The sequence below is a fragment of the Anguilla rostrata genome, chromosome 12 (assembly GCF_018555375.3).
Source record: "Anguilla rostrata isolate EN2019 chromosome 12, ASM1855537v3, whole genome shotgun sequence".
Lineage (NCBI taxonomy): Eukaryota > Metazoa > Chordata > Actinopteri > Anguilliformes > Anguillidae > Anguilla > Anguilla rostrata.
This window is the reverse complement of record NC_057944.1, coordinates 37,427,769-37,441,532: the sequence shown is the minus strand read 5'-3', so window position 1 is coordinate 37,441,532 and position 13,764 is coordinate 37,427,769. Positions and strand designations below refer to the sequence as shown.

Genomic DNA, 13,764 nt, shown 5'->3' with positions numbered 1-13,764 from the left:
ATTCTGACCTCTGTGCTACATCATGCTAAGCAGACAAAAACTGGGGTTTGGTAGGTCTGTGGTTCGCAACCCTGTTCGTGGAGATGTACCGTCCTGTAGGTTTTCACTCCAACAAAGCGCACGCCTCATTCAACAACTAGAGATCATTGAGTGAATAATTAGTAGAGTCAGGTGTGCCAAACTAGGGCTGAATTGATAACCTACAGATCTCCAGGAACAGTGGTAAGCCATTCACAAGAGCGCTATCTAGTGGTTTGGTTTTTCAGTGTTTGTCAATGTAATTCATGGATGGCAAGTAAAATCTGCAGGACGGAAGGAAATGTAGGACAGACCACACAGCATAGGAGAGTCTGTTGGCTCCCCTCGGCTCAATGACGTTGGGGTCACACCGATGCTGCGCTCTCTCCTTCTTTGGGGTCACCCTCACGGCCACGCTGACGCGACTCTCTCTCCTTCCAGAAACGCTCAGTACGAGGGCGGGGCAGTTTGCAGCCAGGCCCGATCTCTGTGGAGGCTGGAGCCCCTGCGAATCAGGTGAGACCATTTCCTGTTTCCCTTCAGGAAGTGCATCTGGCGTTTAATGCACTTCCTCTCTAGCTGATCTCTTTCTGTAATGCACTTCCTGCCTAGCTGATCTCTCTCTGTAATGCACTTCCTGCCTAGCTGATCTCTCTCTGTTATGCAATTCCTGCCTGGCTGATCTCTATGTGTAATGCACTTCCTGCCTGGCTGATCTCTCTGTGTGATGCACTTCCTGCCTGGCTGATCTCTCTGTAATGCACTTCCTGCCTGGCTGATTTCTCTGTGTAATGCTCTTCCTGCCTGGTTGATCTCTCTGTGTAACACTCTTCCTGCCTAGCTGATCTCTCTGTGTAACACTCTTCCTGCCTGGCTGATCTCTCTGTGTAATGCACTTCATGCCTGGTTGATCTCTCTGTGTAACACTCTTCCTGCCTGGCTGATCTCTCTGTGTAACACTCTTCCTGCCTGGCTGATCTCTGTGTGTAATTCTCTTCCTGCCTGGCTGATCTCTCTGTGTAACACTCTTCCTGCCTGGCTGATCTCTGTGTGTAATTCTCTTCCTGCCTGGCTGATCTCTCTGTGTAATGCACTTCCTGCCTGGCTGATCTTTCAGTGTAATTCTCTTTCTGCCTAGCTGATCTCTCTGTGTAATGCACTTCATGCCTGCTTGATCTCTCTGTGTAACACTCTTCCTGCCTAGCTGATCTCTCTGTGTAACGCTCTTCCTGCCTGGCTGATCTCTGTGTGCAGCTGGAGCGGGGGCCATATGAAGTGGGGCCAGCCGTTCCGCGTGCGCCACATCACCACGGGCCGGTACCTGTGCCTGGACGAGGAGAAGGGCCTCATGGTGCTGGACCCGGACAGAGCCAACACCAAGATGTCCGCCTTCTGTCTGCGGGCCTCAAAGGTCACTATGCTAAGCCTCTGCTTACATTGCTTTCCATTCAGGCATTTAGCAGACGCTCTTACCCACAGCTCTTACCCATTCAGCTGGATGTTCTACTGGGGTAATTCAGGTTCATACTGCTCAAGGGTATAACGGCAGCACAGGACTAGACCAGACTGATGAGTTCTCAGAAGAATAAATAAATAAAGAAAAAAATAAATATGCAACATTACTGGTCTCCACCAAGATCAAAGTGACAGTTAAGAGATTACATTCCTTCCATAGCTCTGATTTAAATGAGCTGGCCTGTCTTTGATTTAAACAGATTTAAACTCTGGGTCGGAGATTTGATCTGTGGAATCTGAACATTCATTATGTATAATAATATAACAGTGCTGTGAAAAATATTTGCCCCCGTATGAATGGTTGCAGTCTTTAAACAAAACTTCCCTCCCCCCCTCTCCCCCCACCCCTCCTCCCTCCCTCCCCCCCCTCCCCGGTTCCCCCGGAGCAGGAGAAGACGGAGGTGGCTCACAAGCGGGACGTGGAGGGCATGGGCACCCCGGAGATCAAGTACGGGGAGTCCATGTGCTTCGTGCAGCACGTCTCCACCAGCCTGTGGCTCACCTACGCGTCCGTGGACGCCAAGGCCGCCCGCCTCGGGCTCATGAAGAGGAAGGTGCGACACGGTGGCGGTTGGGGCGGGGCAGGGGGGGTAACCACGAGCAACCCGTAAATACGCTTGTATGTGGATCGTACAGTCTCTGAGCACCGCCTAACTGGTTTAGTCATGAACCGAAACTAACACGCTGTGGGATCAGGTCCAGTTTATTAAAAACTTCGAAAAATGTAATAATGTTTTTAAAACACATCTTTCCTCCAAACCCTATAATCCCCAATGACACATAGACCCCTGCCCTGAAGGGTTTTTAAAACATTTATCTTGCATTTAGAAGTGTTTTTAAACAATTTGTGCTGTATTTAGAAGGGCTCCTGTTTATAATGACTTTTTTTCTCTCTCTCTCTTTGTACCTTTACAGTGTCCTTGAGAAACATTCTACATATAATATTAGAATATCAATAATAATTTATCATACAGAAATACATAAATGGTAAAAAGCGGCATCTGTGTGTTCGAGCAGAGCACAGGGCTGCTTCCTCACAAGCTTACCATGGGGGGAAAAAAGCAGACGGAATCAGCCACGGGGAAAAGTGTGATTTGTAAAATGCCCCCACCTCTCTCGCTCCCGCCCCCCCCAGGCTATTCTGCACCAGGAGGGGCACATGGACGACGCCATGTGTGTGTCCCGCTCGCAGACGGAGGAGTCGCAGGCTGCTCGTATGATATACAGCACCAATGGCCTCTTCAACCATTTCATCAAGTATGGGCTGCTGTGCCTGCTCTGAGTGTCGATCACACACCTGGCCTTTTTCTCAATCATAATTTCTGGGAATATTTGGTTTTACACTCTTAAAATTGAGCACACCGTACAGAGCTAGCATATTAACCAAATAACAATGGGTATCTGCAAACACATTAAACAGACTGGCAGTTTGTCTTTAGATGTTAATGAGGGAGTCTCTGCTTCCCCCCCCCCCAGGGGTCTGGACTCTCTGAGAGGGAAAAACAAGCCCTCCACCCCGGTGTCCCTCCCCCTGGACGGCGTGGTCCTCTCCCTGCAGGACCTCATCTTCTACTTCCGCCCCCCCGAGGAGGAGCTGGAGCACGAGGAGAAGCAGACCAAGCTGCGCTCCCTCCGGAACCGACAGAACCTCTTCCAGGAGGAGGTGCGTGGGAGGAGGCCGTCACGCGGGAGGAGCGTTTCGCAGCTTAGCGTCCCCCCTTTTCCCTGTGTTTGAGCATCGCGTATTCCACACCATTATTATTTTTAAAATAACTGATGAATTCAGCCCCTGGGTCCTCAGTAACGTACTGGCACGGTTCTGCAGTGAAATGACTCAAAGAAGAAGCACGGCTTGAATCTGTGAGTGACAGGTGCTCATAGGTGAGGCAGGGAGGGAAATACTAGGGGACAAAATCCTTGGGGGAAGGAAACGCCTCTAAAAGAGGGATAAACATAACAGTGCAGCTCTGAGGAACAAGGCCAAGACCGTCTGTCTCAGGGTGAAAAACAAATCAACAACCACAATTATATGAGCTAGAATAAAGGAAAAACAAAAAGGCCAACTCGTATAGACACTAGGTCTTCTCCAGGGTCATGAAAACAAAAGGATATATATATTACCATGCCTAATTATACTCTACAGGTGTCTAATTACACAAAGAAACGGGTAAATACACATGAGAGGGAGCTACATTTGTGTAATATCTTGTGTTTGTAATCTTTGTTCAGGGCATGATCACACTGGTGCTGGACTGCATCGATCGGCTGAACGTGTACAACACTGCTGCCCACTTCTCTGAGTTTGCCGGGGAGGAAGCCGCAGAGTCCTGGAAGGAGATCGTCAACCGCGTTGATCTGGTACGGCGTCAACACCCTACACACACACCACACACACACTGACCAACACTACACACTCATGCACCTCACCACAAAATGAGACCGCACACACTACACACACTCACATGCACACACCACACACACACCCCACCGCACACAACGCCACACACACACCACACACACCTACACATGCACTCACACACACGCATGCACACACACACACACACACACACATCACACAGATACACGCACCACCCCACACAGACTAACACACCAACACACACACACAGAACTCACAAAACTGCACGCCGCACTACACACACACACACACACACACACACACACACCCTACACATGGAATAGATGGAACTGATTGTATTTTTTACAGTCTCTGATTGTAACACTGTCTGTCCCCCATAGCGTCCCTGATTAGAGGAAACCGGGCTAACTGTGCTCTGTTCTGTGACAACCTGGACTGGATCGTCAGCAAACTGGACCGCCTGGAGGCCTCCTCAGGTACCCGTCCTACACCCCCCCAACCAACCCCCCCCCCCAACTTCGGCACTGAGGCAGCCCGCTGTATGCATGTAACAGTGTATAAGAGTGCTCTTCTCTCCTCCGTCTCCACAGGCATTCTGGAGGTGCTGCACTGTGTTCTCATCGAGAGTCCGGAGGTTCTCAACATCATCCAGGAGAACCACATCAAATCCATCATTTCGCTGCTGGACAAGCACGGGCGTAATCATAAGGTGGGTAATGGTGACCAGTGGACAGGCTACACTCAGTCTTCTCAGCGCAGTCTGGATGTTGTGTGAGCTTAAAATGGATGAACTGATCTGTGGAGACAGTCCAATCTTCCACCTGGAGTTTGTTCATGATCCCTTATATTCTTATTACATAAAGAAAATGAGTGCTACTATGAGACTTTTAGAAAAAGAGCCACTCACTGCCAGTAACTCATGGATTCTTCAGACACTTAAAAGGTAGCAATTTTGTCACTATCACACATATACACAAGTTTCACTGTTAGTTGCATAACTCATGGGTTCTTCGCTGGCCTATCTGATCCAGACTCCTAACAGCAAGTTCCCTTCCTGTGTGTGTGTCTCAGGTTCTGGACGTTCTTCGCTCCCTGTGTGTGTGTAACGGAGTGGCTGTGCGGTCCAATCAGAACCTCATCACGGAAAATCTGCTTCCGGGTCGCGACCTGCTGCTGCAGACCAGCATCGTCAACTACGTCAGCAGGTAACCTGCACTTACAGTAGGACTTCATGAGAGCGTAGCAAAATCCTCAGTGCTATAGCAGCGCTAATATAGTTTGCATCCAGTAGGGGGCGCATGTGTTTGATTAAAAACACAGAATGAACAACAAAGGTATTTTTGCACTGAACATTTTGCTGTGTATTTGAGTCTCATTTTCAAAATAAGAGTCTTATGGCTTTTTAATTATTTTTTTCCCTCTGGAAAATAAGAGCTCAACTTGCTTATTTTTTATTTTTTAATTGGCTAATTTCATTATTCTTCTTCTCCCTGTTCAGCGTGAGACCCAACATCTTCCTGGGCACGTGCGAGGGGTCCACTCAGTACAAGAAGTGGTATTTTGAGGTGATAGTGGACTACGTGGAGCCCTTTGTGACCCCTCAAGCTGCTCACCTGCGCGTGGGCTGGGCCCTGACTGAGGGGTACAGCCCCTACCCGGGGGGCGGCGAGGGCTGGGGGGGCAACGGCGTCGGGGACGACCTCTACTCCTATGGGTTTGACGGGCAGCACCTGTGGTCAGGTGAGGTCAGACTGCATGTGCAGTACTTCTCCACTGGTGGGTTGGGGGTGACCTCAGTGGAGGGGAGGTCACTGCTAGCCAGGGGAAAGGGGTACATTGGGTAATTAGTATAGCAACAGGGGGACATGTTATATAATTACTATTACTTATTAATTTAAAAATGTTTTTATTGTTAGATTTTTAATGTATGGACATGTTGGACATGTATGATCCCATGTTAGGATAATTAAGCATTTATGTTAAAGGTTTTTTAAAGTTAGTGCAGTCCAGGGTCATATTCTGCTTTGGGCCTTGTGGGCAGGCAGGGCTCTTGAAGCAACCCGTCAAATAGTTTCTTCCTTCTCTTGGACAAGTCCTCCCCTCTTTTGTACAAACTCCTCTCCCTTAATGCACCGTTTTTCCATATGACAAGCCCCTAGCTCTCTGACAAACCCCTCCTGATGATTAGCCCCTCCCCTCCCTATGATTAGCCCCACACCTCTCTAACCAGCCCCTCCCTCTCTCTCTAGGGCATGTACCTCGGCAGGTGGCCTCGCCCAATCCGCACATGCTGGCAGCGGACGACGTGGTCAGCTGCTGCCTGGATCTGAGCGTGCCCAGTATCTCCTTCCGCATCAACGGCCACCCCGTGCAGGGCATGTTCGAGAACTTCAACCTGGACGGCCTCTTCTTCCCCACCATCAGCTTCTCCGCTGGAGTCAAGTAAGGAGTGTCTGTGATCTGTGATCCGTGGACACAACCACGGACTGGTGTAGATCCATTTCCATTCTGACCAATCAGGAAATGATTCTCTGAAAATGTACTCACTGAACTGAAACATTGTTCTGTGGTTTTACAATTCATTAACTGAAATTCCACTAAGTTTGTGAATTGACTGAACTTAAAAGGAACTGACCCCAAAATCTGGACACAGCCCAAGGTTCAGTATTACTGTATAGAATGTCCATTGCTACAGTATTTTATTTGGTCATGACTCTTACTGAGATTTCAGGAGATTAAATTCTCTATATAAACTGGTGTTTTGTCTTCAACTGTGGGGAGACAGAACTTTCTACGGTAACAATACAGAGATGAGTATCTGGTCCATGTATAGAATCTGTGGGTGGAACAGAGTGGGCTTCACCTGAGGGTAGAACCTGGGACAGCAGAGAGGATTGTGGGAGGGAGGAGGAATGGAAGAGAAGAGCCTGGGTAGAAAGAGGGATTTGGCGGTAAGAGGGTCTCTGAACAGTTGATCTGAGCGATGTTGTTTCCCTCATCCCCCAGGGCGCGTTTCCTCTTGGGTGGTCGTCATGGAGACTTCAAATTCCTCCCTCCCCCTGGGTACGCCCCCTGCTACGAGGCCCTTCTGCCCAAAGACAGGATGCGCATCGAGCCCATCAAGGAGTACAAGCACGACTTTGACGGCGTCCGAAACCTGCTGGGTCCCACGCAGTCCCTCACGCACACTTCCTTCACCCCCTGCCCCGTGGACACCGTGCAGGTACTGTCTGTGTTCCGCCTGCATCATGTCGACCCCGAATCAAACGCCAATCTGAAATACTGCACCTCCTTAGGTGTGGGTTGAAGCTTAAAAAACACGACACTAAAAGTCTCACAAACCAGTCGGGTGTTTCTTTTTAAAATGGTCAGGAATCCGCGTGAATTTTACTGGTGTCTAAAGCTGGTGTCAAACACAGTATTTGACCCTGGTCTGCACCTTATCCATCATATTGTCATTTACACCCCTGCAGTAATCTTTAGGGAGTGTTGCCTAGAATAAATTTCCTACTATATAATGCTACTGTCTTTCCTTCAAGCTATGAAACTGTCCATTCCCAAACAATTTAGTCTATTCCCTTTCTATGAAAATATGTCTCTCCAATCCACAAGTACTATAATTCTGTTTATTACAGTATTGGACAGTTGCCGTCTGCACACATGTTGTCTGATATACTCTTGCTATTCACCGTTTAGACTGATCATGATACCCCTGGTTGTTCACTGTGTTCCAAAATAAAACAGTCTATTGTATTTTGTGTCAGGAGGTTCCCAAACTTGAGTTTACAACCCACTTAATGAGTGATTCCTTTTTTGGGATCCACCCCTCACTAAAAATCAGCCTGACATGGTAAACTATGGCTTTTTAAAAACATATCTCAGCATCATCTTTTGCATTTTAATTGTTAGGATCCTCTCACGTAATAACTTGCTGTTTATTAACCACTGCTTACTATATTATGCTTAACGCTTCAGTGCTTATCGGTTATTTCAGATTGTACTGCCGCCTCATCTGGAGCGCATCCGAGAGAAGCTGGCGGAGAACATCCACGAGCTGTGGGCCGTCACCCGCATCGAGCAGGGCTGGACCTACGGGCTGGTGAGCTGCTGTTTTAGTGTGTTTCCCATTGACCCAGCAGGTTATTTGTGCAATGAACGACTTTGTAAATATTAACAGAGGTGGTTATAAACAAACAAACAAGCAAACAAACTTTAGCTAGTGGGCTAGCTAACTGCAAAACCGATTGTGCAGCGACGTTATATTTCCAGAAGCAACATAGCCAGCAGAAACCCGTCCGAAACTTCTGCATCCCACACAAAAACGTTCATGCCCATCGCGAACTAAAAGCGTAATATTTAAACGAAGACGTGCATGTCAGGCTAGGTAAGTAAAGGAGGATGGGTCAAATAGAGAGGACAAATTACCCACTGGGTCAAGTGTACGCTGACTAGTAGCTAATTTAACTAAGAAAGTGAACTGAAAATAACGGCTATTACCCTTAATCTGCTGGCAGCCTCGCGACTTTTTAAAAATACAAATTGCAACGGTAATAACGTCGCCGGTGTCCGTTCCGCTTGCTGTCATGTTCCATCTGTTTCCCCCCCAGTTCCGCGATGACAACAAGAAATTGCACCCTTGCCTGGTGGACTTCCAGAGCCTCCCGGAGCCGGAGAGGAACTACAATCTGCAGATGTCAGGAGAGACTCTCAAGTGAGTGTCTGATGGTCTTTTGTCCACTACGGTTAGTTATAATCAGTTTCATGGAAAATGTAGCCTAACGTAAACGTTATTCATTTTTGTGACAAATCCGATGGGCATACAATATATCGTAAATGACAGCACCTAATATAGCCTAGGCCTACATCAAGTTTTGACGTTAAAACATATGTGAACAAATGAACACCTTTAAGATATGGTATACACTGAAATCAAATTCGTCAGTTAGACCTATGTCAGTTTTTAGTGAAAAGAAGGCATATGGGCCCGGGGTTGGAGACTGTGGGGACTCGAGCCTGGTCAAACTGTTTGCTGTTCTCCGTTTCAGGCGTTGTTGGGACCTTTTTCCATGGGGAGTTATTAGCTAGGGGTGGGTGTATTTGTTGCTAGAAGGCGCTACGCCGTTTGTCGATGGGCAGCTGTTAATATTGTTTGTAGGTGGACGTGCGGTATATTATTATAACACGAGTTCATTACAGCTACCAGCCATTTTCATGAGTTTGAAAAATTTGGGGAATTTAAAAAAATGTCTCACTCACTTTTTAAAAGAAATGTTGGTAGTCTGAAATCGAAAAGTTTCTTGATCGGACAACAAAGTCACCGAGTTGGTAAGGCAGGTTTCACACGACTCTCTGTACGGTTCTGTCTGTGTGAACGTACAGGACCCTGCTGGCTCTGGGATGCCATGTGGGCATGGGAGATGAGAAGGCAGAGGAAAACCTGAAGAAAATCAAGCTTCCCAAAACGTAAGTCCTCTGCAGTGTGGAAGTCATGCAGTTTTGCGGCATTAGACCACAAAGCTCATTTGCGATCTTTATCTGCAAGTGAACTAACCCAGGAGTTAGGAGTAGTACCTACAGTAGAGTGGGGGGATGGCTGTTTTCTGGACAACGTTTTGGTAGCAGTTGCAGACTTTGTGTAATGTAACTTTTTTATAGCAGTTTAGTTACCTGCAGATTATTGGCAATTTTTAAGGCAACGCTCACATGTCGCATTTTCATGCAGTGTTTTTTTCTCTGAAATCAACCAGTGCACATGCACAGTGCCCCACCCTTTGTCTGATGCAACGTTTTGCCCATGCTCTTACCCAATCAGATACATTATGAGCAGCGGCTACAAACCCGCCCCTCTGGATCTCAGCCACGTCAAACTGACGCCCAATCAGAACACCCTGGTGGAGAAGCTGGCGGAGAACGGGCACAATGTTTGGGCGAGGGACAGGGTGCGGCAGGGCTGGACCTATAGCATTGTGCAGGTACCTCGTCTCCCTCCCCTTTCATCCGTCGCTCCCCCTTTTCATTTATCCCTCCTTCTCCTCACAATGAGGAGTTGCGAGAAACCACCTGTAATCCGCTAAGGCTGAGCAAAAGATTCTCTGCGCGTCATATTCCTGGTATATTTGATGTTGCCGGCACTGATTTAAGAACATGGAGGAGATGCAGGAAGAGAACTACAGGGTGTACTGTGTCCCGCTCATGTTAGTATTATTTTTCCAATCAGGACATTTTGAATAAGCGCAACCCTCGCCTGGTGCCCTACAACCTGCTGGATGAGAAAACCAAGAAGACCAATCGGGACAGCGTTTGCGCCGCCGTGCGCACTCTCATTGGCTACGGGTACAACATCGAGCCTCCCGACCAGGAGAGCAGTGAGTCTCGCTCTTTCTTTCCTGGCGTGCAGGTGTTCTTACCGTGGTCTGTCTGTATAATTTTCCATATTTTATTTAACTTTATTTTGTTGCATGTCGTCTTTCACCCTTTGTAACTGGGATCTCAATCCCCAGTCTTGGAGAACTGCTGGTCTTTAATGTTTAATGTTTCAGTACTGAAGTGCTTAGTTTCTGCCTCTGATTGGTTAAATAATTCCACATGCCTTGTTTCCAAGGCTAGTTGACAGGAAACCTATGGAAACATGCACACACTGCAGCCCTCCAGGGAATTATTCTGAGATCCCCGCTTTACCATTTGTCCCCTCCTCCTCCATCTCACCCAGGTGGTCATGGGGTCGAGAACACGCGCGGAGATAAGGTGCGCCTGTTCCGAGCCGAGAAGTCGTACGCCGTGACCCACGGGAAGTGGTACTTCGAGTTCGAGGCGGTGACAGTGGGGGAGATGAGGGTCGGGTGGGCCCGGCCCAGCGTCCGGTCCGACATCGACCTGGGCACGGACGAGCTGGCTTACGTTTTCAACGGCTTCAAGGTACCTCTGCCTGCGTGCCTGAAACAGAGCTGTCAGCACCTACGCGCCCTTTCACTTCCTTATGAAATTACACTGACCTCGTTTATCTGTCATTTATGTATCATTGCTCTCCCCCGCCCTTTCACGCCCGCAGGCTCAGCGCTGGCACGTGGGGAACGAGCCGTTCGGTCGGCAGTGGCAGTCGGGCGACGTGGTGGGCTGCATGATCGACCTGACGGAGATGAACATCATGTTCACCCTCAACGGGGAGATGCTCATCAGCGACTCGGGCTCTGAGATGGCCTTCAAGGACATCGAGATCGGAGAGGGTGAGTGGCTGCTGACCCTGGTGTGTGTGTGTGTGTGTGTGTGTGTTTGTGTGTATTGGGATACAGAGGTAATTTGTTGGGGTGATGGAGCACAAACACTGAGAAATGTACCCTTATAATAAATTTGTAGTTCTATGCAAGCACTGTACAGAGTGCAGGTGCACAATAAAAAAAAAAACTGTCATCAGCAACACGAACATATAGAAAATCATAAAGCATCTTGGGGAAAAAAGGTGGGCAGCTTGTTGCCTATGCATGTGCAATACAGGTTTTTTCGTATGGTTTATTCCTCAGTGGCACCTGCAAAGCACGCAGCTGATCTATTGCTTGATTGATTGACTTTGCTGATTGATTTATTGATTGCCTGATTGACGTAGCTGATTGATTGATTGATTGATTGATGAGGTGTACAGTATGGTGTAAGCTTGGTCACGCTGTGCTGTTTTGACGCTCACCACCCCCACCCCCACCCCCACCCCCCTGCAGGCTTCATCCCCGTGTGCTCGCTGGGCCTGTCCCAGGTGGGCCGGATCAACCTGGGCCAGAACGTCAGCAGCCTGCGCTACTTCGCCATCTGCGGCCTGCAGGAGGGCTTCGAGCCCTTCGCCATCAACATGAAGCGCGACATCACCATGTGGTTCAGCAAGAGCCTGCCGCAGTTCGTCCCCGTCCCGACAGACCACCACCACATCGAGGTAGATACGCCGAGCGGACTGTGGGGTCATCGCAAGGCCCTGTAGGCTCTGCGGCGTACAGCCATACTAATACTTACCACTATGATAACGGCCGTTTTTTTGTAAAATATTAAATTGGTATCGCTGCTGGTATCATGGAAAGAAGTGTTTAAAATGCTTAAACAATTGTCAGTTTAATTGTTTAAATGGCAATATGAACAGTTTTTCTTATTTTATAAGGTTGTATGTTTTGTTATTAACATATTTTGTTGACAACTCTGAGATCTGCAGCAGTGTTTTCAAATTTGACCAGCATCTAAAGAGTTAAATTATTTAAAGTGCATATTCAAACCAGTCTAGTATCTGCTAAGTAAAAGGCAAAGAAATGGTTGAGGCCTGTGTCTTCACTTTGCAGCACAAACCCTTCACCTTGCAGCACAAACCCTTCACCTTGCAGCACAAACCCTTCACCAGGCTGTTTAGTTAAATGAGCGACTGATTAATGCACTAATTAAGCAGGCAGCTATTTCCTCCTTTGCCCTCCTGCAGGTGACGCGCATAGACGGGACGGAGGAGACCGCGCCCTGCCTGAAGCTGATCCACAAGACCTTCGGCTCGCAGAACGCCAACACGGACATGATGTTCCTGCGCCTGAGCATGCCCGTGGAGTTCCACGAGACCTTCAAGGTCCCGGCGGGGACCACGCCCCTCACCCGCGCCCTCACCATCCCCGAGGAGGAGGTGGTGGAGGTGGACCCCGACTCGGAGTTCGAGGTGCTGAAGAAGTCGGCCAGCCGCAAGGAGCAGGAGGAGAAGGAGAAGGAGCCGTCCGTGCCCAAGGACGTCCCCGTCAAAGCGGAGAATGAGAAGGACGCGTCTACAGAGAAGGTCAAGAGGAGAGGGTGAGTAAAGGAGGGATACGGGGGTTAGTATTGGGGGGTGTGGGGAGGGGTGTTGGAGGGGGGGTTCATAGGAAAGTGGGTGAGGCCCTAAAAAAAAAAAGGCCACCTCCAAATATTGTTTGAGGGGAGAGGAGAGGCAGGTCACACGGTGGTTTCCTGTGCCTTTTGGTCACCGGGTGGCACTGTTCTGTACCCCAGCTTCCTGTTTAAGGCCAAGAAGGCAGCCCAGATCTCCCCCCCTCCTGTGGTCCCCACCGTACCCCGTCTGGTGGAAGACGTGGTCCCAGACGATCGGGACGACCCGGAGATCATCCTCAACACCACCACCGTGAGTCCACCCGCCACGTTACACCTGTCCACAAATTCTGAATGTCACCACCTGAGGGCTCATAAATAACTGACTCATCTGAGTCCACTTTACTGCCCCAGCAAACACACTGAAACACTCTGCTGTTCCAGTACTGCTGTGACAACAGCTGACTAACAAAGTCCCCATGTCTCTCTTTATTCCTCTCTTCCTCCCCCCTTTTCCCCCTCACTCTCACCTGCCCCTCTCTCTCTCTCAGTATTATTACTCAGTCCGGATCTTCGCGGGGCAGGAGCCCAGTTCCGTGTGGGTGGGCTGGGTCACGCCCGACTATCACCAGTTTGGCCACAGCTTCGACCTCGGCAAAGTGCGCACTGTCACGGTCACTGTGGGAGACGACAAGGGAAACATCCACGACAGGTCAGCTGCTGCAGATGGACACGCATGCTCACACACACGCACACACCCACACACACACACACACACACGCACCCACACACACACACACACGCACCCACACACACGCACCCACACACAAGCACCCACACACGCGCACACACACACACACCCACACACACACAAGCACCCACACACACGCACCCACACAAACACACACACACACACACACCACACACCCCCACACACACACACACACACACACAAGCACCCACACACAACACCCACACACACACACACACACACACACCCACACACGCCACACACACACACACCACACACACACACACCA

At 49.1% G+C, this 13,764-nt stretch overlaps 1 protein-coding gene across 1 annotated transcript in view; it reads left to right on the top strand.

The window, feature by feature from the left end:
- Positions 1-13,764, top strand: part of ryr1b (ryanodine receptor 1b (skeletal)) — a 94,588-nt gene that overhangs the window by 21,887 nt on the left and 58,937 nt on the right. Inside the window, exons 10-32 of the mRNA XM_064301124.1 lie at positions 460-534; positions 1,273-1,429; positions 1,923-2,087; positions 2,669-2,790; positions 3,010-3,196; positions 3,763-3,898; positions 4,291-4,386; positions 4,501-4,619; positions 4,982-5,115; positions 5,409-5,650; positions 6,160-6,352; positions 6,917-7,133; positions 7,905-8,009; positions 8,518-8,621; positions 9,290-9,373; positions 9,723-9,882; positions 10,128-10,275; positions 10,620-10,825; positions 10,959-11,133; positions 11,620-11,828; positions 12,357-12,709; positions 12,908-13,037; positions 13,276-13,436. Of these exons, the coding sequence (XP_064157194.1) occupies positions 460-534; positions 1,273-1,429; positions 1,923-2,087; positions 2,669-2,790; positions 3,010-3,196; positions 3,763-3,898; positions 4,291-4,386; positions 4,501-4,619; positions 4,982-5,115; positions 5,409-5,650; positions 6,160-6,352; positions 6,917-7,133; positions 7,905-8,009; positions 8,518-8,621; positions 9,290-9,373; positions 9,723-9,882; positions 10,128-10,275; positions 10,620-10,825; positions 10,959-11,133; positions 11,620-11,828; positions 12,357-12,709; positions 12,908-13,037; positions 13,276-13,436 (3,678 nt within the window). The remainder of the gene's footprint in view (positions 1-459; positions 535-1,272; positions 1,430-1,922; positions 2,088-2,668; positions 2,791-3,009; positions 3,197-3,762; positions 3,899-4,290; positions 4,387-4,500; positions 4,620-4,981; positions 5,116-5,408; positions 5,651-6,159; positions 6,353-6,916; positions 7,134-7,904; positions 8,010-8,517; positions 8,622-9,289; positions 9,374-9,722; positions 9,883-10,127; positions 10,276-10,619; positions 10,826-10,958; positions 11,134-11,619; positions 11,829-12,356; positions 12,710-12,907; positions 13,038-13,275; positions 13,437-13,764) is intronic.